The 25,608-nt window shown below is 41.2% G+C and overlaps 1 protein-coding gene across 4 annotated transcripts in view; it reads right to left on the reverse strand.

Moving 5' to 3' along the window:
* Positions 1–104: 104 nt before the first annotated feature.
* Positions 105–25,608, reverse strand: part of LOC136676443 (rhotekin-like) — a 78,391-nt gene continuing 52,887 nt past the window's right edge. For 3 of the 4 annotated variants that reach the window (XM_066653479.1, XM_066653480.1, XM_066653481.1), the window contains exons 2-12: positions 14,246–14,445; positions 12,972–13,033; positions 11,335–11,388; positions 8,284–8,401; positions 6,954–7,178; positions 6,757–6,851; positions 5,863–5,969; positions 5,644–5,772; positions 4,457–4,622; positions 4,121–4,225; positions 105–2,917 (exon numbers count right to left, since the gene is read on the reverse strand). In XM_066653479.1, the coding sequence (XP_066509576.1) occupies positions 2,298–2,917; positions 4,121–4,225; positions 4,457–4,622; positions 5,644–5,772; positions 5,863–5,969; positions 6,757–6,851; positions 6,954–7,178; positions 8,284–8,401; positions 11,335–11,388; positions 12,972–13,033; positions 14,246–14,445 (1,881 nt within the window). In that variant the 3' untranslated portion in view covers positions 105–2,297. Of the gene's footprint in view, positions 2,918–3,402; positions 3,506–4,120; positions 4,226–4,456; positions 4,623–5,643; positions 5,773–5,862; positions 5,970–6,756; positions 6,852–6,953; positions 7,179–8,283; positions 8,402–11,334; positions 11,389–12,971; positions 13,034–14,245; positions 14,446–25,608 lie in introns of all 4 variants that reach the window. The other variant, XM_066653482.1, reaches the window with a different exon arrangement.

The following is a 25,608-nucleotide window of genomic DNA, read 5'->3' on the forward strand; positions in this document are numbered from 1 at the left end:
TATTAAAAGATTAATCCGTCTGCTTCAGTAAAGTGCTTTGAGGCCATTCCCAGCCGTGTGTAAAAACATAGAAGAAAACCAACAGTGAATTAGTTTGTATTTTATTTAATGCTTTTTAATCATGTCATTTCTATTACTGTTAATATTCTACATGTTTAATTAGTCACCTCTCCAAAGACAATGTGCATGCACGACACTCATCTCAGGGTTAATATTTAAAGCTATCTACCAGGATGGTTAGCTCTGTACTCTTCTGATAAAATATCTTATTATAGTATTTATAACAAAATCAACATGATAAAATACAGTTTTAACAAAAGCATCTGTTAAATTACAAAACTTTACAATAGGAAAACACTGCACGGATGAATTTACAGACATTTTAGATACAAGACGTAGCTCTTGTGATGAAACAACAGCCATATTATTGAATATGTTTGTCTTAACATTTTAATATAATTGTTACTATCCAGACAATTCAGAGCAAACGTTTATTTTACAGTAAAACTGAGCAAGCTTTTCAGACAAAATGCAAAATGATCCAACACTGCATTCTTGGTTTGCTTCAAATGTTTTACATTTACTGCAGTGGTTATGAGGATTTAATGAAATGGGAACACTCCTGAGAATCAAATAGTGTATGACACTGTATTCATATTAACTTCTGATAATGTGTATTGAATTTGTCACGGTGCAGACAATGTATAGGGTGACCAGACGTCCTCATTTACACAGACATGTCCTCTTTTTTAGTTTCATAGAGCTTACATAGAACTTCGAGAAGTTTCATTCACAAGCTAGTCCCGCCCTCCCCTACTCGGATTGGTTCGCTTGAGTGAGAAGGGGGCGGGGTGAAGTTGCCTAAAATCTTCTGATTGGACGGTCTGACTGTAGAGCTACCGTTATTGGTCGATAACCTTCTCTGTGAACATTTAATTGGTCAGTCTGCACATCTGTAGTCGTCGTCATCCCCGGAGACGTCCTCTTTTTCACCATCTCAGATCTGGTCACCTTAGACAATAGCTAATATTTTTTTAGCCACTGCTTTGTTTTACAAAGGGTAGAGTTGCTTATATAATTCACTGCAATCTTCCCCATAATTGTCCCAATTCCTTTCAAATCGTAAAAGTGCAAAACGTGTCAATGACGTAATGGGAAGATTATAAAGGTACCAATGATGCAAAAGTAAATTAAGGCCATAACAAATTGGAAAAACTGTTGCATAGTAATTAATTTATATATATATGTGTGTGTGTGTGTGTGTGTGTGCGTGTGTGCTTTCAGCACGACAGACGAAAAGTTTGTTAGAAACTCAATGTCGGTATAAAATTCGCCAATGACCAAAAATACACATCTTTCTGGACCAAAGCATTAAAAAAAAAAAAAAAAAACGGTTTGGAGAAGAGCCTCTGTTTTCACCAGTAGAGGTTCACACTGAGAAAGAAGTACTCTGAGGTCATCACAGTTACAAGTGATAATGGAGTCACATTTTATTATGTATTATCTGAGCAACTTAGAGATGTATTTTTAAATATTTGCTGATACTTCTGTAAATTTGTTCATAACGCAACGCCCATATCAGCGCATCACATACAACAAACAAACAATAACACCTTCTTTGCTTGTGTTTCAAAGTATTTTGAGAGACTTCATGAACTAGTCGTCTATAACGGATCCTCATGTGTTTCCCACTTTGTGGGATTTAGGTTTTTTTTATTGTTGTTTCAGTGGAACTTGTGACAGACCTTAGTTTTTGAAGTTAATAACTACATCTTGCATTTCCTTTGAACGACACACACCAATGGAGCTCTAAAACCTGATTATTATTTTTAAACACATCTTCTAATTATAAAGCAGCTTATGTGTAAAGGCAAATCAGTGACATAAGTGTTGAGAACTTTACAAAATGCCTGTTTGTGAGATGAGCACAGACAGTGAAACAGGCCACACCCACAAGATGCTGATATCTACTGTGTTTGGAACACACAGTAGAGGAATACGGATTTACAGGGTGTGTTCTACTCTCCATTTTGATGTTCAGAAAAACAGGTTCTTGCATTTAGAACACGTGAGCTGTGTGTACATAACTGTCCATCTCCCATTGTGGTGACCATTTTGCAAAGGAAATCTCCCATAAACTAAAAGCATTTGTCCATTACCATCTTTAGACCCGTCCAGTCCAGGTGAGGGCAGTCACATCCTTAGCCTGAGGAATCCAGTTCTCTCCAGAGATTGCATAAAAACTGAGAAAGCCCGAGTGTAACCAGAACCACCCATTCTGAGAGAACCAAGTAGAGCTACACCTGACTCTGAAGCCAGTTCCTAGGGTCCAGTTTGGCTCTGAGGTTCCTCAGGCTGCGGCGGGGACCGGACGGCCTCGAAAAAGCCAGATCCGTCTCTGGGCTGTTGCTGCCCTCACTGGAGCTATTGCTGGAGGTGGAGCTGGAGCAGGACAGGGCTGTTTGCGTGGGCCGTGGAGAAACTGAACCTGTGGAAGGAGCCTGACAGGAGCACTGGAAGCCCCTATAACCCCGCTGGGCCTTGAGGCTGGACAGCTTGGCATCCAGGGACAGAGTCCGTGGGCGATAGCGGAGGTCCTGGGACCAGGCACGGTGTGAGCGAGGGCTGGAGCTCCGGGGGCTATCGCTGTCAGAAGTCAGGCTGGCATCAGACGACAGGAGGCCAGAAGGGCTGCGGGGTTGGCGGCTGTGGAGGCGAGGGCTGGGGGAATGAGGGGAGAGGCGTGAGGTATGGTGCTGATGATGATGACGGTGGTTTTGAGGGCTTCTAGGATGCTCCTCCTCAAAAAGTGACATCCAGTGTGGTGGGGTGTCCAGCTGGGTTCGGAACTCAAACTCTTCAAGGCGCCTCGTCAGGATGTCAGTGACTGTGCCAATGTCATCAGAACTGTCAATAACTACAGGAGGACGTACAGGACAAAGCTGTTACTTTTGAATAAATGCAGAGCAATGCAGAACAAACGGGACTTGAATCCTAGCTGCATGCTACACCTTTATAATCCTAACCTATGGTTTTTACCAGGTGCATCCTAGAAGGCAACACCAAGCTTTACAGTGAGTAGCACATGAAAATTCTCGTCAGGGGGCTCCACAAAGGAACACATTGGCATTACATCATCACAATACTTGTGATTAGAATTAAACTTAAGATTAGAATTAAAAATGTATTAAATACTCACTCACTCTCTTCTCAATAAATAAACAATGCAGAAAAGTCAGTAGAAATATACCAGCGCCTGTATTATATTCTCTATAGCACAATGTCAGATCAATGTCTAGACCCTGCACACAGATAAAGGCCAAACTACAGAGGGATTCAGCAGCAGTGAAAGGGGTTGCTCAGTGTATGACCTGCTCAAAACAACCTCTCTGATTACTTCACCTGTCGCTGTAATAGGAGGAGAGCAGAGCACGAATCTCAGCAGAAACAGCGTTATCCTGCAGCAGAAGACCCTCGCAGGACGGAGGGGCAGAGAGAGGGGGAGCTGAAAGGAGGGGTGTGTATTTGTTTGGTGAAACCAAAACAAAATCAGGGTGTGATTGAGAAAATGGAACATTTGTTATGATGATGATGATATATATTTTTAATGAGATTAATATAAAAATAATAGACATCAAAAGAAAAAAGAATAAAGAAAACGGTGGATGTGACGGAAAATGGACAGTGAAAGAAGCAAAGCAAAAGCAAAGGAGGAAAAAGGGAAAGACAAAAGAGAGACAGAGAAAGTCAGAAATGTCAGTGTGTCAGAAATAGAATGTCTTTCATCTACAGCGACTAGGAGAGATGTTTCCAAACCAGGAACCGAAACCAGTGTGTATCTATTGTACCTAGCATTAATAATGACTATTCAAGACCCACCTTTGGCAGAAATACCATGTAATATCCATAACATTCCTTGGGCAAGACTCCTAACTACTACCCATCTATCAGTGTAACTTAATTTAAACTGTAAGTAGCTCTGGAGAGGGGCCAGTGAATGTAAATGACATGAGTTAACACTCTCACTGCCTATAACTATGGTTTCTTAGGATATAAGTGATATTTAGAAATACACAGCTAGTCCATAAATTGAACACAGTTCAGTGTTGCAGTCTCTTACCCATCTCATGATAGAGAGAGCCCTGCTTGGCTGTAACCAAAGCTGGTTTGCGAGGTGAAGGCTGGTCAATCTTCATCAGTTCATCACAGCACTGCTTCCACTGGCCTGTAGAGGGAGACAACTGCTCAGTCAACCAAGCCACAACAAGGGAAAATAAATATTATTTTGAAATCACATGTACATTCAAAACCCAGTTCTAGAGAGGGAGGGTAGTGGGGACAAAAACAATTATGGTATTTCATGATACAGAATATTTACGAATAAATGGTAGTCTAATGGTTTACAAAGGAATACATCTCTACTGCCCTTTATACATCTGTAAAGGTTATCACTCACTCATGTCAAAAAACTGCTGCCAGAAAGCCTCCATCCAACGCTGAGTGTCCTCTCGACTCTCTGTGGCTAACGTGTGTGTGACCTCTTCTCCTCCGTACTGATTACTGATGCAGATACTCTGAGCTTTGCTGTGAGGGTCTCTCTCGGCCGCTCGTATTCTAGTCTCCTACAACACACACAAACAGAAACATCTCATTAAATGTATTGCTTTACAGTCTTTAGGGCAAGGACAAATAAGGCCACATCTGGCAGTAACAGCCGTATAAATGTTTTACTGTGAACAGTAAAATACTACATATGAGTTTTTAAGGTTTTATAAACTTGGCAAAGACTTCTGAAGTGAATCTATATAACAACCCATGCCCCTGTTGAAAAAAGAGCCACTAGTTCATTCAAATAAAATTACTTCAAAGCTTTAAAAACAGACATGAATACAGACATTTTCATTTTAAACTATAACTGTTTTAATTCATTCATTCATTATCTGTAACCCTTATCCAATTCAGGGTCGCGGTGGGTCCAGAGCCTACCTGGAATCAATGGACGCAAGGTGGGAATACACCCTGGGGGGGGCGCCAGTCCTTCACAGAGCAACACACACACTCACCTACGGACACTTTTGAGTCGCCAATCCACCTACCAACGTGTGTTTTTGGACTGTGGGAGGAAACCCACACAGAAACAGGGAGAACACACCAACTCCTCACAGACAGTCACCCGGAGCGGGAATTGAACCCACAACCTCCAGGTCCCTGGAGCTGTGTGACTGCGACACTAACCTGCTGCGCCACCGTGCCGCCCGGTTTTAATTCAATTCCTTAGAAAACAGCTCAATACAAATGAAATATCACATTTCACCACAATACAATTTAATTGGAATTCAAATGGAATATACACGTTGTAGTTCCTCTCTTCACCAGTAGGTGGAAGTAGAGATTCATTAGCAGGCTAACAGCTTTGTGCTCTCCAGAAGGATGTCATGTACTGTGCAACGGAAAACCCACAGGCAGACTGACACAGTCTCTCTATTTACTTGCATCTGACTCATAAAAAATAATAAAATTAAGGTTTAAGACAAACTACCCGCTCCTGAACTGAACAGAGCTGACACATCAGGGTCCTGGCTAAAACAGCATCTCCCAGAACTGTGACACACCCTCAGTCGACACACACTGGTGGGCACTCACTTTATTGATCCCGATTGTTAATAAAGGCTCCACATTGGCCTCCGTGTCTTCTTGGCGGTGGTAACAGAAGAGATTTGTTCCTTTTAGGACACCGTAAACATTCGTCCATCCCTGTGGCTCCCCACCGAGCTGGACAGATCGAAAGTGATGTACATGAGAAATCTGAGTATGAGCAATGTGGGAAAAGTCAGTGTGTGGTCAGGACAGTGAGTGTTTCACCTTGACCCTGAGGCAGCCACTCATCATCTGTTGTGTCATACAGTTAGGCTGAGCAGCCAGACGACAACATGCACTTCCATACAGAGGCAACCAGTAAGAACACTCCTCTAAACATAGAGAGAAAGAGAGAGAGAGAGAGCAAGAGATAGATAGAGAATTACAGAGAGATAGATAAAGAGATAGAAATAGAGAGAGAGAGATAGAGAGAGCGAGAGATAGATAGAGAAATAGAGAGAGAGAGAGATAGAGATAGATAGAGAGAGACAGACAGACAGAGAGAGGAGAGAGATAGAGAGGAAGAGAGATTAATAAAACAAGTTGGCAAAGGACAATTCAAATAGAAAGTACATTTATTTACAAAAAGTATGGAATGGTTTGTGAAATCAATAATAAAGAATGAAATCTCAATAGCATCAGCTCAGCACTATTACCTTAATATCCCTCCTCACAGACACTCACCCATTAAGCAGCCCTTATTAGCAATTTACAATCAGTTTTATGAGACTGACCCTGACATCATAAATCCGACAAGCACCCCCCCCCCCCCCACACACACACACACAAAAGAACTTAGCTGCATGTGTCCATGCCTGATTACCTCTAATAGACTGATAACAAGAATGCCGTAAAACTAAGCTCTAATCTCTTGTAAATGGCTTTTTGAAGTCTCCTTAAGAAAAAAACAATGATCCATCTTACAATCAAACCTGAATATAAGGTATGGAAGGAGGCAGAGGCTAAATGGAAAGTAGAGGACAGAAGCAGAGAAGTGGAAGAGAAAAAGAAGGAGAGGAAAGGCATTTTAGAGAGAGGGGCAAAACAGAGAAAAAGAGAAAACAGTAGGGAGAGGGAGAGGAGAGGAGAGGCAGAATATAAATGCGAATAGTTCTTTACCATTGCCAGTAATGGTGAGGTCATGTGTGCGGAAACTGTCTTGGACGTGAGAGAGACTGAGAGTAGTGTGAGCCAGGAGATGATACTTTGGTCCTCTGTGGACACACACACACATACAATTGTTTTTATTTATGTAGTTAATGAGTTAGTTAATTATACGGTATGTTTCTTCATTGCATTTCCAGACAGACACTCACGGCACGGGAGGTACAGGCAGCAGCAGTGGTGCTGCTCCTCCGTTGCTGACTGGGCTGGAGGCTCCAGGCTCCATAGCCGCCCGCAACTTCTTGCCTGAAGATCGGCCTAGGGAGGAGCTCAGCTTGCTGGCTAGTTTACGTGGTGTGCTTCCTGCTGAATAATCATCTTCTGAACAGCAGCTATACAACTCCAACCTCAGTTCAAAGCCTGGGCTTGCTTCATTACTGAACATAGAAAAGTTAATTAAAACAAGTTATAATGTGTTCTCTGTAAAAATAAAATACCTGGTCTACTGTGCTCGTTGGAATTCAGTGCATAATTATAACAAATTTCGAGGAATCACATTATACATTACACATCATACTGTATCTTGAATTGAATCTACAAAACAATACATAAAGAAAAATTCTTATATGCGAGTATTTATTTCAAATTTGATTAACAGTAAACTGGGATATAAACTAGGTATCCAACATATATTTCGCTATTATGTGTCTGTGAGGAGTTGGTGTGTTCTCCCTGTGTCTGCGTGGGTTTCCTCCAGCTGATTGTCTGTGAGGAGTGTGGTGTGTTCTCTCTGTGTCTGCGTGGGTTTCCTCCAGCTGACTGTCTGTGAGGAGTTGGTGTGTTCTTTCTGTGTCTGCGTGGGATTCCTCCGGGTGCTCCGGTTTCCTCCCACAGTCCAAAAACACACGTTGGTAGGTGGATTGGCGACTCCAAAGTGTCTGTAGCTGTGAGTGTGTGAGTGAATGTGAGTGTGTGTGTCGCCCTGTGAAGGACTGGCGCCCCCTCCAGGGTGTGTTCCTGCCTTGCACTCAATGATTCCAGGTAGGCTCTGGACCCACCGCGACCCTGAACTGGATAAGCGCTTACAGATAATCAATGAAAAAAATAATAATTTAGTTTAGATGTAGTTATGTATTCATAATCTTTTTGGCGCTTTCAGAATCCATGCTTTTCATCAAAAATACATGTTTCAGGACAAAGGCAAAATGCCTAACCTAATCTATTAGAACTTGCTTTTATAACCCAAATCATGGTCCAATTTAATGAATGACCTACTGTCAAAAATGCTCCAGCTTCGGGAGTGATCAGGCTCAAAAAACAGGTCATTTTCAAACACAGACACATATACACACTGAACACAGCAGCTATACAGTGGGCTTTTCAAACCACAAACAATGTCAGATGAAGTGATTCATAATACTTCAGTGCAAACATGAATACAGCTTATATAAACAGAGCTCCATGATAAAACGGCCTCATACATGATTTATATGGATTTCCATGAGCAGGGACACTGACTGTGTACATTACTAAATAACTTACAACACTATAGTGTTGTCGAAGCAGATATCTGTGAGGGTTCTGTCCACCATCACCATGTCGGTGTCAAAAATCTCTCCTCCTAACTGCAGCAGACAGAACACAGCACAGCGGTGGAGCTCTGAGAAAGAGAGAGAAAAGAGAGAGGTGAGAGAGAAGAGAAAACATTGCAAATTAAGTTAACAAACCTTCAGCATCTTATGGGAACATTTATTCCATTTTTATGGTAAACACATTCACTCCAGGACTACAAGTGCAAAGCTAAAGTAAGTTTTGTCGCTTTACATTATTCGGCTTGTAAATTCTGTGCTGACGCCTTGTTTTTCCTCAATAAAAATACCCACTGAAACATGTATTAGAAACCCATAACTAAAGGAGTAAAACCTACAATATGCACGGATCAGCCACAAGATTAAGACCACTGACATGTAAAGTGAATAATCCTAATAATAGCATTACAATATCACCTGTGGGAAACAACAGCAGATAGAAATGTCATCAAGCTGGGTGCAATGCCTGCGCATTTTCCTTTGTCACTGCTTGGCAGCTAATCAGAAGACCAAATCAAAGATTTTGAATTAGCTGCAGAGATGTTCCACATTAAAAAAAGATGACTGTGTTCAGGGCGGCATGGTGGTGCAGCAGGTAGTGTCGCAGTCACAAAGCTCCAGGGACCTGGAGGTTGTGGGTTCAATTCCCGTTCCGGGTGACTGTCTGTGAGGAGTTTGGTGCGTTCTCCCTGTGTCCGCGTGGTTTTCCTCCGGGTGCTCCGGTTTCCTCCCACAGTCCAAAACACACGTTGGTAGGTGGATTGGTGACTCAAAAGTGGCCGTAGGTGTGAATGTGTGTGTGTGTTGCCCTCTGAAGGACTGGCGCCTCCTCCAGGGTGTATTCCTGCCTTGCGCCCAATAATTCCAGGTAGGCTCTGGACCCACCGCAACCCTGAATTGGATAAGGGTTTCAGATAATGGATGGATGGATGGATGGATGACTGCGTAAATAATGCGTTAGCATTTTGCACTGCTCTAATAGCTTCAAAACACACGTAATTAAAAGCTTGTTTGTTGCAACAATCAAGATTGAATTACAACAACTGGGAATTAAATATTTACAAATAACTGGCAATCTGTGATTATTCTCAATAATAACTATGTACTTTATAACTTGGTCTTGGTACACAGGTCAATGTGTATGTGTAAGGAACAGCTTGAAGCACATACAGACTCTAATGCTTCCATCAGAGTAAAGAGGAACCCAAAGATGAGTTATTCTTCCTCTAAGCTGCAAATATGCAGCTACAGCTGGACGTGAGTGGGGAATGTAGTGTTTTGGGAAAGTCATTGTAGCGTTTATTCATACATTTTCCATTAACAATGTCAGCAAAATATAAATAATACTACACCCGGCGACTGGTGTAGTATGAGGATTCTACAGATTAAACAAAGCCTTGCCATATGGGGTCCATTCATGACTGTAAATGTCAGTATCATGCGTGAAAACAACACTCAGAATTTCTGTTGCTTTATGGAATCTTTAGTAAGATTGTGTTCTTTATTTAGACTTATAAAACCGCACTGAATCGTTTGTGGGTGCGTTTAAGACATTTGTGACTTAATCTTAAAAACTGTCTTTCTAAATGTACCAATGACACATGCAGTGCTTGAAAACAGACCACAAAGTGTGATTAAGAATGTTGCTTGGCAATCAATCAATCAATCATTCAATAAATAAATAAAATTTTTAATAAGATCATCTATAGTGAATTGATTATAGGGTCACTGCTGGACTGAGAACAGTCCACCAAAAATGTTAAAAATAAATAAAAAATAAATTCCAGCAGCACTGCTGTGTCTGATCCACTACTAACAGAGCAAACACAAACATGTCACTACAACCTTAGCGTCAAAATGATCTGCAAACCAAACAATAACTACAAATATAAAGACAGAGAAGGAAAGTATTAGACACAATATCCTCATGCAAACTGCAACCTTATTGAGATTAATCAAGAAGGTAATATTTAATAAATATTTTTTTTAATGTTTAATCATGACAGCACTAATTGTTATCAAAGTTTGTGCAGATTAGGGCTGTGCCGTATCGTATCGTTTGCAATAATATCATCATCATTTTCAAAACGATAAAAAAAAAAAATAATTCAATATTGTAATATTTATATTTGTTTACGTAATGACGTCATGCAGTTACCCATAATACAGCATACGTTCTTTATATGAGTCATTTAGCCACAGTGAAGTATGGTGGAAAGTGGCCTTAAGGTGGAGAAATTTGCTCCAAAAAAGTGAAGTGGCTTGGTTATGAAATATCAGGTGCACAATACACCGTGATATTATGTAAGAAATGAAAGAAGCCTTTAATATTATTAATATATATTAAATATTTAATTTAACATACAGGAGGTCCTTGGGTTACGTCAGTCTCGAGTTACGATGTTTCGTGGTTACGACACATCTCCCATTTACTGTATGAAGCCTTGTTATGACTTAAGTGGTTTTGTGTCGTAAACGTCGTAATGTGAACTGCGTGTTTGGTGTGCGCGGCGCGGCGGAAGAATACACGGTTACGCAGCTCGGGACCGAGGAGGATAGGTGTTAGGATAGGATAAGGGCTTAAAGTATGTTACGACTTACACCGAAAAACGATTTACGACACGGCGTAGGAACGGATCAACGTCGTAAGTCGAGGACCCCTTGTAATTCCTATTAATATAACATTGATTTTATTGCAATAAAAGTATTTTTCAGTGTTGTGTTGTATTATCAAGAATATCGTTATAAACATCCTGAAATATCGTGATATTATTAGTGCATGATATTAGTGCAGATGTTTTAACAGATGTTTTACTCTTAATGAAGTTTCTCAAACTCTTTTTAGGCACCATCTAAAATTGTTCAATCTTCTAAAATTAAAACATTTTTAAACATTTCAAAATTTCAAACTCAGAATTAGTTTTACAATACATTTTAAGGATCTGTGGCAATCCTAGTTATATTTGCTCAGCTCTGATTGGTGACTCAATGCATCAAAGCTTACCTCCTTTGTTTTTGAAGTACTCTGTGTCTTTCCACATCAGAGGGATTCGAAGATCTGTGACAGAAAAAAACAAAAAAACAAAAAGCGACAAGGTCAGGGGACATACTGTGCATACACAAACACAGTGTCATTCACAGCCACAAACACTGGTGCCAGCTCTCGGTGCAGTGTCAATCATGATTACTATCCATGGCCCTCCTTCCTTCACCAATCTCTCTCTCTCTTTCTTTCATTTAGAGGCAGCAGGCTCCTGGTTTAAGGAGAAATAAATGTGAAGGCTGTCCCCTCAATACCTTATCAACCCTTTGGACCACCCACTGCATTAAGGCAGCACTTATCATTTCTAATCTGTTCAAGCCTGAGCCAGCCTCACAGTCATGCTTCATCTAATTAAGAGAGAACTGCCACACAAGTTAATAAAAAAATAAAGGATGAAGGGCCATTACGAGAAAATTAAGGGTATAATCACTGCAGCATATGAGAAATCATCAGGTTTGAGTGTGTGTGTGTGTGTGTGTGTGTGTCCGTGCACGCATGTGTGTTCATTTGTGAATAATATTAAAGAAACAGTACACAAGCTATTTCATGCTGCCACTTGTTCAATAAGGGAGTGTGTATGTCTTTATTATTAATGGATAGAGGGTCAACAGCGCTGAAGCCCCTGACAATGCTTTTCTAATTATACCTTTCACAGAAGAGGACAGCCTGGGGCAAACATTCAATAGATCCCTATGCATATGTACACATATGCACACAGCTTTGGTTTTATAGACATTCACATTCCTCCAACAGACTGTAATTTATATTAAAAAAAAAAGAGGGAACAAAGAAAAAGCAACAGCGGCACACACACACACACACACACACACACACATTTATATCACGCAGACAGCCAACTATTAAGAGCAAGAATAAGCTACAGGTTGGTGGTCAGAGCTCGGAACCATGACGAAAACTTGAATATTATGGGGTGGGGAGAAACTGTAAAAAGTGGGAGGTGCTCTCAAGTAGCTCAAGCCCACCAGACTGCACAGCTAAGAAATAAAGCAGCAGGGTACTTTCTTAACACAAAGGGCCTCAATGAAGCATTACAAATGTGCCCCACACTCACGCACACACACTCACTCTGTCTCTCTGTCTCTGACACACACACAAATAGCCCACCACCGCCAAAACTGGATTTGTTTTGAGAGACAGTGGTGCTTATGCCAGCTGACTGCTGTTTCTATTTAAATAACACAACAGAGGACTTACAATCTGACGACAAGTGGACACTGACACAAATCTGTTTACACGTGGCAATTCTGTTAGTCTCAAATATTTTGCCATTGACCACTTAATATTTCATGGCTGGAAACCTTTCCTTATATGTGTAAAATATACAAACAAACAGACTGCATGGATCATGAATGTTAATGCCAATTAACCTGGACTGAGAAGTCTTTTAAAATAATGATTTAATGGAGTTACACACGTCCCTGTCCACGTGTCACTTTGGTTTGAATGGATGGGTCACAATGTGTCTTGGAGACCACTAACAACTGCACTTAGCAGTCCATTTTTGAGATCATTCAAGGTGTACATTGACACAAGGTGTAAACTCTGGTGTGTTTAGATTCTTATTAATGGAACCATACCTGAAATGGCAACTTTGCCTTTACATGGAGATCGGTCATCCATAGGACCTGCATCAGATGACCTGAAACACAATTGCACGTATAAAGAGTCATTTTAACCAACATTATTAAAGAGTAAATTAACAGAATAAACTCTAATTTATTAGAAAATGCCATACTGCAATTGCATTACTACATATTGGGGACATGAACTGGTTCTGTTGAATTAAAAGTTTACCACATCATGCAAAAAATATTTGACTAATCAGAGGTTCAGTACATATCCTCATGCTCAGTTCTGCGATAAGAAATGCAAGATCATGATTAACCAGGAATGTATTGTACATTCATTCATTATCTGTAACCCTTATCCAGTTCAGAGTCACGGTGGGTCCACCTGGAATCATTGGGTGCAAGTCGGTAATACACCCTGGAGGGGGCGCCAGTCCAGTTCACAGGGCAACACAGACACTCACACATTCACTCACACACTCACACCTACGGACACTTTTGAGTCGCCAATTCACCTACCAACGTGTGTTTTTGGAATGTGGGAAGAAACCGGAGCGCCCCGAGGAAACCCACGCAGACACAGGGAGAACACACCAACTCCTCACCTGAACGTAGCCTGAAGGAACTGTATATAGAGTCTGCCCTGTTTGGATTAGTTGAAGATTGTGACCACCATCAACAAATCAACTGTGACTGATCTCTGGACAATTTTCCTACTGAGACTAGTGTTTGTCAGGTGCTTCACAGTTCCTCATTCGTCTTTGCTATGTCTGTGTCTGTTTTAAGAATCTGTGTTTCTGCTTTAACAACTACACTTAGTGATCAGACCACTCAAGGTGTATATTCACACAAGGTGTAAACTGTGTGAGTTACCTCTGTGTTTAGATGCTTCTTAAATGGGATCCTACCCTTCACTGGGCAACCAATAGGATGCAATTTTAAGTAACTAATTAAAGCTCACACTTTAAACCATGTGCACAATCTGACCTCCTGAACTATGTTGATGTCAGCAAAGCAACCTGATGTAGTCAATAACCAGAGATCTGATTAAATAATATGCTAAATTATTGGTTTTTCCATTACATTTAAGATATGTAGCAGACACCCCTGTCCAGAGAGACTTATTATTGTTAATTATGGTGCACAGGTGGCTCACTATAGTCTATAGAATTTTGCACAAGGACTGTTACTGGTGTAGTGTAACAAATGTATGTGATAAAACTATCCAAACTAAAAACTATTTAGTGGCAAATTCAACCCAAACAAACAGTGGGAACCCATACCTGCGCGCCACCCTCTGCATGACCTGCGCCTCTTTCATGCGCTGTAGCTCGGACATGTAGGCCATGATGCGGGAGTTACAGGTGAGGAGACTTTTGGAGGCCTCAAGAGCCTGGTCTCTTTGAGAGCAAGCGGCCAGGAGCTTACAAGCACCTTCACGCATTCGGATCTCATGGTCAATCTTCTTCTGAATGTCAGTGTCCTGAGAAAGAAAAAAGTGCAATGTGATTATTTTTATTACAAATTTATTGCAGAATTTAAGTAAGTTCTTAACTCTAATCTATATATTTATAACGGTAAGTTTCAAAGAAGTTACAGTAGTTACTGAATAAAACCTCTACTAACGAACGCCTATACTAATGAACTTTCCAAGGCATGAATCGGGCATTTGAATATTTTTTGCCTCCACCAACAAACCACGACTCTAGAAACGAACCCGAGGCTCCGCTGAGCCGGCGGCTGGAAATGGCCACTGACCCCAATCGGCGAGTCTCCCAGCACCCAGACTTGAGTGAGCTTTTAAGATTAGCAAATTGTAGCTTTAGCAATTTAGTATTAGTGTAAATAGCAGACATCGAAATTCGTGCTAAGTTAAGCCGTATCTACGCTTCGTCTCCCCACATTCACCCACCTACTCTCCGTTATTCCACCCACCCTCCACCTCCCGTCATACAGCCAGTGCCTGTGTTACTCCTCCAGCCAGTCGTCACGTCTTCAAAGTAGCGATGTGTAACCACTTAAAACTTTATTAATTTCTTTTTTACTACTGTTACCACTGTATTTCTCTTTTATTTTTAGTAACGCTACATGTATTTTTTACTAATTTGAGAGTGTTGTAAACATATATCAGTGCAAAAAGGTTGACTTTCGGGGTGGGGGCTGGAACACATTAATTGCTTTTCCATTATTTTAAATGGGGAAAATTGACTCGAGAAACAAACTTTTCCACCTACGAACCGGGTCACGGAACGGATCAAGTTCGTAAGTAGAGGTTCCACTGTACTACTATCTAACTGTTGAATCTGAGGAATATTTCATCCAGTATCAAAGTAGGTACAATATCTAATAATATTGTGGAGTCAGGCTTAGTACAAAGTATTGACAGCACCAGATGTTTTTTTTTTAATGAAATGAATTCATCATAATAGACTTGACAAAACAGACCCATAAAGAACTGCTCTATACAGACACTGGCAAGGAAAAGCATTTAGTTAAGATGCAGACACACATCCCCCTCCTCTATAAATATGTCTTCATGCTATAACTGATGGCGAAGACTCCAAAAACAAGAGTGCATGACTGTCTGCTCCATAATAGGCATAAAACTCCCAGCGCTGAGTGTCTCTGTTCAGTCACGCATAAAGCAAGGTAAAGTGTCAATGCCACTCTGTTACCCTTAGGTCACCCCCTGCGAGGCAGACACGAACAAGCTGAATCATTCATGTTCTCCAACTGAGGAACTGTCAAAGCATGGAACCACACCCCGTGCCCTTGTTCCTCCCAGAGGCTGGGGACGATTTTAAGTGTATTGAGAAGGCCCTCGAGTCAAAAACTGAGCTGGTGTTGTTTTGATGGGAAAAAAATTGTGGCTAAGTAGGGCAAAGAAAAATCATGAGAAGATAGAGGTGGATTGTAATAATTTGTGTCACAACATTGTCTATTTTCTGACAAACAAATATTAATATTTACCATTGTATAACTAACACTCCTAATGCTATTACTTCAGTTCCTTCACCAAAACAAACAGGGATTCAGGGTGTGTTTTAAATATTGTGAAAAATGTATTTATTTCTCTGCTGATGAATCTTCTTGTACCTTATAAATCATATCAACATTTATTTTTATACTAGTATATCTAAGGGAAAAGGTGATGGGACATGAAGGTACAGAGGGAAGTAATATGTGAAGCAAAATAGAGAAAGAGAACAAAGAGAATGACTAATGATTTCTGTTGAGAGAGGTTAGTCTGAACAAAGTGGCACTGAAATTACTGCAATGCAGAGGGTCCAGTCCAGTCAGCGGAACTGAATGAGGTACAGAGAGAAGAAAGAAGTGAAAAATGGCCTTAAAAAATGCAGATGTTCCACCTCTGACCCCTAGTCCCCATTCCTGACTCGTCTTAGTGATCAATAGCTGGGAGGTGATTTAATGTCTGTCTAGTAGTGTGCAGTACATATTTACACAGTCCACACCACTGCAACCAGTTTGTCCATTAAAGACACTTTACCACTGGGGTTGCCATGGTGATATCCCATAATCCCTCCATTGGGAAGCAGATTGAGGAGCTCATTAAGAAATTAGAATTTATAATAAGAATTTATCCAGTGATAAATAGATATAAGCACGACTGTAATTTGTATTCATCTTTTTATGTCCTCTTCAGCAGACGATAATCACAAAGGCAGCCGTAAAAATGCCTGATGGCTAGTTATGACACATTAAAAAGACATTAGTGCCACGCAGGGTTAAAGCACAGGGCAGTCGTCGTGTATCTAATTTCATTAGATATAAATGGGGCAGGATCAAAAGGGCTCAGCCATTATGGCAAAGGCACTGTTACCAGCTACAGGAAAACACATGTTCAAATTTGACATCTGAGAACAAAGGACATGTGAGCGAAAGTGTTGCTGTTATTAGCGGTGAAGATTGATCAGTATGTCAGTCTGACAATTTTGTGCCCAAGTTCAGGGTCGCGGTGGGTCCAGAGCCTACCTGGAATCATTGAGAGCAAGGTAGGAATACACCCTGGAGGAGGCGCCAGTCCTTCACAGGGCAACACCCACTCACACCTACGGACACTTTTTTTTTTGAGTCGCCAATCCACCTACCAACGTGTGTTTTTGGACCGTGGGAGGAAACCGGAGCACCCGGAGGAATCCCACGCAGACACAGGGAGAACACACCAAACTCACAGACAGTCACCCGGAGCGGGACTCAAACCCACAACCTGCAGGTCCCTGGTTTCTGTGTGACTGAGACACTACCTGCTGCACCACCGTGCCGCCATATACCCTAGTTACAATACCTGTGAGACATGTCTGAGGGGATATAAAGGAGGAATGCTAGACAGCTAGAGAGAGAGAGAGAGAGTTCAGAAGCAACAAAAATAAAACACGGAAAAAAAGCCTGCAATGTAATAAATATAAATAAATAAGAGTGGGCATGTGAGCACTGGACTCCTAGCCTCGGAGAGTCACATGACCCAGGAAGAACAGTTGTCTCTTCTGAGCCAGCCAAAGGCCTCCCAGTATTTATAGGAGTGAAATTGTCAGGCTGCTCTGGGACTTTCCCAAAAACACTAAGGCACTCAGCTCAGCTTCAGTAATAACGACTTTCTGTGCCACTGTTTGATCCACTTTCACAGAGACAAACTTCACAACATTCTCCTCTAAATGTTCCCATGTGAAAGTACTCCAGCACTGTTTTTCAGCAGAACAATAAAACACCAGTAGGCTTTTGGAAAATCAGCTCTAAGAATATGTGATGGGCTTTGTTCTGAGTGAATGTGGTTTGCATCAGTGCCCCAGTGCATTAGGTGAAGTAATGTAAATGCAAATGGAATCTATTTGGATGGAAATGATACACACACACAGTCAGCAGCTGTCCCAACAAACTGAAAGTAGCATTTAACTGGTGAATAATATCCAAATCCCTTACTGGAGAAAAGACAGAGAGAACATTTAAATGAATGTCCAATCAGAATAGGGAATAGAGTACAACATTTTAATGTTTATATGAAATTAAAAAGACTTCAAAAACTATAGATGACAGAGAGACATCAACCTGGAAGAAGATCAAAAGTAGAGCTAAACATCTCTAAGGTTTGTGAACATGCAAACAAGTTTTTGGCATAATTGGGCATGTGTTTTTAGAAAAAAAATGGCATAAACCAATGCCCATAAAATTTTTTCTTAATACACTTGTCTGCTAACACTCCACAAAAACCTGTATATGAATGAACATATTTGCCAGACAACGCTCCCTAAAGCCAGATGCTAGGGCAGGGCAGTATGCCAGGCCCAGAGAGTGAGTGTATGCCAGGGAAAGAGAGAGAGAGAGAGAGAAAGAGAGAGAGAAAGAAAGTAAGTGAGTGACAGGCTGGTAACTCAGCGTGCAAAAGACCAAGTGAGAAACAGATGAAATACAGGAGGAAGAGGACAAAGCCACTCTTCTGTTCTCCTCTGTTCCCAGGTAATGAAGCATGAGTGCTGAAAATGAATCTAGATTGGAATAATTGAGGCAGATGAAGTCTTCACCCTGCATCAGGAGAGAGATGGAAAGAGAGAATAGAGAGCCCTGGCCTTGGGCCACTACTTGACTGTCAGCTCCCTACACAGGTCATTTAAAACAGCCCTTTCTCCATTTCTGAAATGACCTTAACCTGTTTCAGAAGGATGAAGGAGGTCTAAAATGATAAAGCCTTTTTAGAGTGTAGGACTAGGCTATCACCACTGAAGACAAACACCAGTAAAACATTTGATATATACTTTAAGCTATGTGCTTTTCAGAATACAGTTCACTATACGACATGAAAACTAATTGCTAGCTTGCTAATTGGGAATAATTGCCTGTTGCCACCTCTTTCACGCTGAGCATTCTCAAATTGGGCTAAGTAGTTCCATGCCTATCATCACAGAGCAATTTCTAGAGAATTTGTAGAAACAATGTGGTAACTCGATCGTATCGGAGATGCTATTTATTTATTTTTTTCAAAGAAGGAAGCCCACTGAGTCATGGGAAATGACTCTGGTCTTTGGAGAATACAGCTTTTAAAGTCTTCCGCTCTGAAAATGCCTCAAATGCTTAATGAGAGACTGTCTCGGAATGAAAAGGTCAGGGAATGAAAAAGGGAAAGAGATTGTGACAATGGCTAAACACATGGAGATGAGTAAGGAGACTGAAAGAGTCATTCTGCAAGAGTTACTGCATGTCACAACAATGCATTTTTTTCCAATAGTTTAAACGAATGGATGCAATTAAATCATCTCGATTTAGTAGACAATCCTCAGTGCTCTAAAAGGAACTGGCAGACACATTTGGTATTGAACCAGTTCCACTAGGATGTCATTATTTCTCGCCGGCATGGGATGGGAGTCCAGTTACAGTGATGTGTATTTAATAGGCCCAGTGGGTTTGGTATCATTGTCTGGAGTGAGGTCCCGTGGGGAGGAGGTCTCGGAGACAGTGGCCCTTTAATCGTTTATTTTCACAGTTGTGCCTCGCCTGCTCATGGTCTTCCACTAGGGATAAGACCTGAACTGTAACCTTTACTTCATGCCATACCCTATTTCTAGTCACCACCTCACAGAGAGTGGCCAATCAGAGCTAAGGATGGCAGGTCATGTGACAGACTGACAGGAAATGCTCTTTGCTGATATATACAAGCAGTTAAAGCAATGATGTGCCATTTGTCATAAGAAACCCCAGCCAAGTCAATTACCATCAATTTTTATTCCTTTTACTCTACAAAAGACAGAAAATGCTTCAGTATCTGCCCATTGTTTTACCTAGTTTTCATGTAGCAACTTCCTAGACAAAGTATTTTTCAAATTCATTTTAGAGCTAGAGGGACAATGAAGTAAATGTTTGCAAGTTTAATAAATACGACAGGCAAAAATACAGAGGATCTAGCTCAACAGCTGTTATTTGCTATTTTAGCTTCCACTTGGTCATGATCTTATATGTCATCATCCAATACAGATAGAAAGGACATACAAACTTTATCCAAAATTAGGCTTTTTCACTTTACACCACTCAGGAATTTACTTAAGATCCCAGAGGACCTTTGTGTGGGCATTTTAAAAAGTTACCAAGGACATTCTTTGTACACGTATTTTGTGTCAACATTAGCAACAATAACTTAATTAGAAAGAAATTAGCTTTTATAAATCAAATATACGGCAGCACGGTGGTGCAGCAGGTCAGTGTCGCAGTCACATAGCTCCAGTGGCCTGGAGGTTGTGGGTTTGATTCCCGCTCCGGGTGACTGTGTGTGAGGAGTGTGGTGTGTTCCCCCTGTGTCTGCATGGGTTTCCTCTGGGTGACTGTCTGTGAGGAGTGTGGTGTGTTCGCCGTGTCTGCGTGGGTTTCCTCGGGTGACTGTGAGAAGTGTGATGTGTTCTCCCTGTGTCTTTGTGGGTTTCCCCCGGGTGACTGTCTGAGGAGTGTGGTGTATTCTCTCTGTGTCCGCGTGGGTTTCCTCCGGGTGACTGTCTGTGAGGTGTGTGGTGTGTTCTCTCTGTGTCCGCGTGGGTTTCCTCGGGGTGCTCCGGTTTCCTCCCACAGTCCAAAAACACATGTTGGTAGGTGGATTGGCGACTCAAAAAGTGTCAGTAGGTGTGAGTGAGTGTGTGTGTTGCCCTGTGAAAGACTGGCGCCCCCTCCCGTGTGTATTCCCGACTTGCACCCAATGATTCCAGGTAGGCTCTGGACCCACCGCGACCCTGAACTGGATAAGCGCTTACAGATAATGAATGAAATCAAATATACGTAATTATAAATCAGTAAAGTCAAACGAATCTACGTTGAATGTCTTAAAAAGAGACAAATACAAACTTCAAGACATATTTAGTTTTAGTGCAGTCTAGACAGCTCACAACAATCTCTCAAACATTATGAGGTCACTTCCAGCCTTTAAAAACCATGGTTCACTAACTGTCATCATAGTGCTTCTGTGATTGTCAGAAACACCAGCATCCGAGACAGAGATTCAGAAGAAGGAATGAAAGAACAAGAGAAAAGAGGGAGGGAAAAGGCTGAGTAGAGCCTAGAGTGTTGGCCTTAACTACAGAAAGAGGGAAGAGAGAGAAGATCTGCCTTGCCTGAACATACGTCTGCACAAACAGGAGTGAGACGAACGAGGCTAAAGACTAAAACATACCCTTGTGCAGTGTTAGCTCAGCCCTGGTCCAGGAGGTTTCCCTGACTTAACACACCCACTGCATCCCGGAAAGAGCCTGTTCATTAACTGATGAGTATAATCATGTGTTTTGGGAGCAGGGAAAGCAATAAATGTGCAGGGCAAGTTGCCTTCAGGAGGAGAAACACTGCCCGAGCCTGCTGACCACTGGCATGCACACACACACACAGGCCATCACATTAGCACTTTCCCAGTCCAGGTCGTCAGGGTTTATAAAGCAGCTCCAGCATGATTCGCTAAACAACGACTTTAAATTAACTGCACTGGCTCCAACTGTGCCGTCAAGCTGAAGCTGCAGTCCCTGGGAAAAGTATGTTCACGAAGCACACGGTTCCTCTAATAATGCAGAAAAGTGCAGCTAGTGACACCCATAAGAAAAACACAGAGGAAGAAGCAGAATTCCTAACCACACCCAAACACGCTGGCTCTCACTGACCATGGATAGCTGGCCTCCAATTAACTCACCGCAGTTATGCACTTGCCGCCTCCACTCGTTCCACCCGGTCCCAGTGCTCTTGCTCTCATTATTGAGGTCTCAGAATGGAGGATGCTGTTATGTTCCCACGAATAAGGATTTGGGAGAGAGTATGATAGATATATTGATAAAGCAATGCTTAGGCTTAGAAAGTGTTGGAACTGGAACCATTGATTATCAGTATCTGATCACATCTCTCAGGCGGTGTACATACAAAAGAACCTCTACTTAATCAAATAGGCTATTGCAGTTTTTTTTATAGTCTTCTTAAAGGCTAAGCACCAGCGATATGAAAGTGTCAAACAAATAAATACAGTGGAATTTGAGTTCCTAACTTATGTTTATTGATAGTCAGAAAACGTTATTTCTTACTAATTCAAGGAATAAGGTTTGCCCCCCCCCAACGGTGTTTGGAAACTCTAATAGGCATCTTGCCTGTGACGTAGATGGTGGACAACAACTCTAGAAGTTGCACTTGATTTAATGCAAAATGACGAAAAGGTGTGTTGTTTTTGGCTGCAATCATTCAATGTACAGTGGGACATCTGTGCACAAATGGCCCAAAGATCCCAAAACATCCAGAAAATGGACTAAATTTGTCAACTTTAAATGGGCACTTTGGAAAGGACAATCCGCTCACTCCGTTATCTGTAGCTCATTTCACTGGCGCTCTTCCAACAATATGGGCATGTAAGGACACCAACGAAAGGTGTTCAAGAGCCTCTGTAACATGGAGGTAAACAGGGTAAGGACACTCACTTCGCCTGTTTTAGTTGGTGTTAGTTAACGTTAGCTTGACTTGCTAAACTCGGTGACTCAGATTATACTTGGCTACGTAGCTGCATTACGGAGGTTTATAGTGTTTATAGAGTTCGACTTCGATCACATTTACAAGAATAACGGTACCTCTAAATTTGAGTTTAGCTTATTGCTAGGCTATTGTCATGAATAATGTTGGTTATTTAGCTAGCTAGATACTGTCATAACAGTTGGTCATAACGGTGTTTTACCGCAGCGTTGTTCAGCTGTTGTCCACCAGTGACGTCACGGTTGCGTTCAAGAATTTCCGTAGCGAGCTCAGGTTTTTCCGTCAATTTAATAAAATTGTCAGTTTTAAAGCAAATTAAGCTGCTATTTTCATTTTAATTCATACTTATATATGTCAGTAACTAAAATAATGTGAAATATTCATGGAGGTCCATTAAGTGGTGCTTAGACTTTAAGCTATGTGATTTTCTTTTGCTTGAGTTATCGAAAATAGTTTACACTGGTCACTCGTACTGGTGCTCTGAATATGTCAGTAATAAGATTTATTAGCTATCTTAATTCTGTCATAAACATGTGTGTAGACTTGCTAAGAATGACTAAGAATTCTGTGCATCGAGCAACAAAGCTAGCATTGTGCTTGTTTTAGAAAGCACAGTAGAAGACAGTTCTTCACATTGCTTTATTATAATATGCTGAACTCTCAGACAATATTGTCATAAGTTGAAGGGGACAAAAGATTTAAGCAACAAAAGATCTTGCACTGGTGATTCCATTATCAATTAAAAGAAAACACTATCTTTTACCATGAACGCTCTCCTACACACATTGCAACAAAATCTGCATTGAGCCAAACAATACTCATCACTGTCCAGTTTCTATGGCTACCAGAATCAAAACAGCCTTTGTTTGAGAGTAACAGCATAGGGCACTTTTTAGCTTTGGAGGGACAATAACGCTATGCTGTGTTGGACGCTGTTTTTATACCAACATCGAAGGAGCTCACAACAGGACCAACACACTCAAGTCCAACAAAAAACTGGATGCTCATATGGCTTTCCTAAACAAGAACCTTTAAAAAAGCTCCAGAAAAGTCAAGACTTCATGTCCATTACGTAGGCTGAACTGGCATCCCATCTACAAGCAGCAGCAGCAGCACATAGAGCTCATTATTAGAGCACAATAGGCCATTTGAGATGTGTGTACGTGTGTTATCTGCAATACGCAGTGTGTAAGACTTTGGCTAGCTGTTCTCCCCCAGAAGGGCCTGAATATTCAGAGCACAGCTGGCTGAAGGTCGCTGAAAACTGAGAAAAGGTGTTAGGAAGAATTTGATTGGTGCAGCCCAAAACTATTAAATGAAGACTATATGCACATACTGTGAGCGTTTAAGATTGATGTAAAGGCACCGCAGTTTAACAAGGGAAAAGACTGCAGTAAAAGAAAACTTTGTTTTATAACATTTCAATAAAGTTTGATATTAAAATACTTAAATATGTGAAAATTTAAAAGGCAACTAATATAGTAAATGATATATAGTATAAAATCATTTTATTACGCATAGCCTTGTAATAATACAATACAGTCCAATGTGATCCAATCCACAGCAGGCTTTGAAACCAAAACTAACTCAGGCCCAACACCTCATTATTGAGGGGAATGGAATGATGAAAGCCATGGTTTCTTACTCTGTTGGCATGCTTGAATGCCATGAATATTGCAGGCAATAACTTAAGTAATTCAAACATGCCACATTTAAAATTAATGTAATAAAATAGTTAGGAAGAATAGAGGAGGGAGATATATATATATATATATATATATATATATATATATATATATATATATAGAGAGAGAGAGAGAGAGAGAGAGAGAGAGAGAGAGAGACAAAATATATTAAAGTTATGATATAGGCCGTGAACATTCCAGGGCTACAGCCAAAAAATTAGCTTAAAGAACCATTCATTCATTGTCTGTAACCCTTATCCAGTTCAGGGGCGCGGTGGGTCCAGAGCCTACCTGGAATCATTGGGCGCAAGGCGGGAATACACCCTGGAGGGGGCGCCAGTCCTTCACAGGGCAACACACACATTCACTCACACCTACGGACACTTTTGAGTCACCAATCCACCTACCAACGTGTATTTTTGGACTGTGGGTGGAAACAAGAGCACCCGGAGGAAACCCAGCAAGACACAGGGAGAACACACCAAACTCCTCACAGACAGTCACCTGGAAGAAACCCACACGGACACAGGGAGAACACACCAACTCCTCACAGACAGTCACCCGGAGTGGGAAACGAACCCACAACCTTCAGGCCCCTGGAGCTGTGTGACTGTGACACTAACCTGCTGCGCCACCGTGCAGCCATAAAGAACCAGTGGCTTCCAATTTTAAAAAAGTCACCAATAGATTTTACATGTCAAATAATAATATGCATAATAATAGGTCATAAAGCAATCACGTGACTTTTCATGTCTTCGAATTTCACTGTTTTTCCATCTTGATTTTTTTGCAGAATTTGCAGTACATAGTCTGCTTTATGTTACTGTACCTGATCCACACAAACTCCTGAAGCCAATACATTTTAAAATGTGTTTCTGTAGTTGTACTTTTGCTTGAGGTGGACAACTTTGTCTGTCTCTCCCACTACTCCATCTTAATTCACACACAAAACACACTGATGTAATAGTATTACTAACATAGGAACAATGCTTCGCACACCAGTACATTCAGCATATTGTGTTGGCAGGCCCTCATTCCAATGGGAAAAAGTGTGTAGTCATATGAAATGGATGGGACAAAGGGGCAATACCATGTGGATAGCTGTTTTTTATAGTCACTGCATTGCAGCAGAACAGCAACTGAGTAATAGCAAAAGACATTAGTGAACATCAGTTCCACATAAAGTAGTTAAAGACAGCGCTCAGTGAATACAATTTGCAAATTGCAATGTGATACAAAATGGCCCTTGCAGCTCTCTACTGCTGAGCAGCACTGTTATACTAGAAACACTTGATTGTGATGCACCAGGTGTAGCTGCCAGTTCAGCTGACACAATCTAAAACACCACAGAAGTCTACAAGCATTTACATATGGAACATGATAAGCACGGGCTCTAAACGAGGGCAATCAAAAACCTCGGATTTTCTAGTTCAGTTATTTTTAGACAGACTTTTTTTTTTCTCCTCCCTCTTGGGTTT

This window comes from Hoplias malabaricus, chromosome X2 (assembly GCF_029633855.1).
Source record: "Hoplias malabaricus isolate fHopMal1 chromosome X2, fHopMal1.hap1, whole genome shotgun sequence".
Taxonomy (NCBI): Eukaryota; Metazoa; Chordata; class Actinopteri; order Characiformes; family Erythrinidae; genus Hoplias; species Hoplias malabaricus.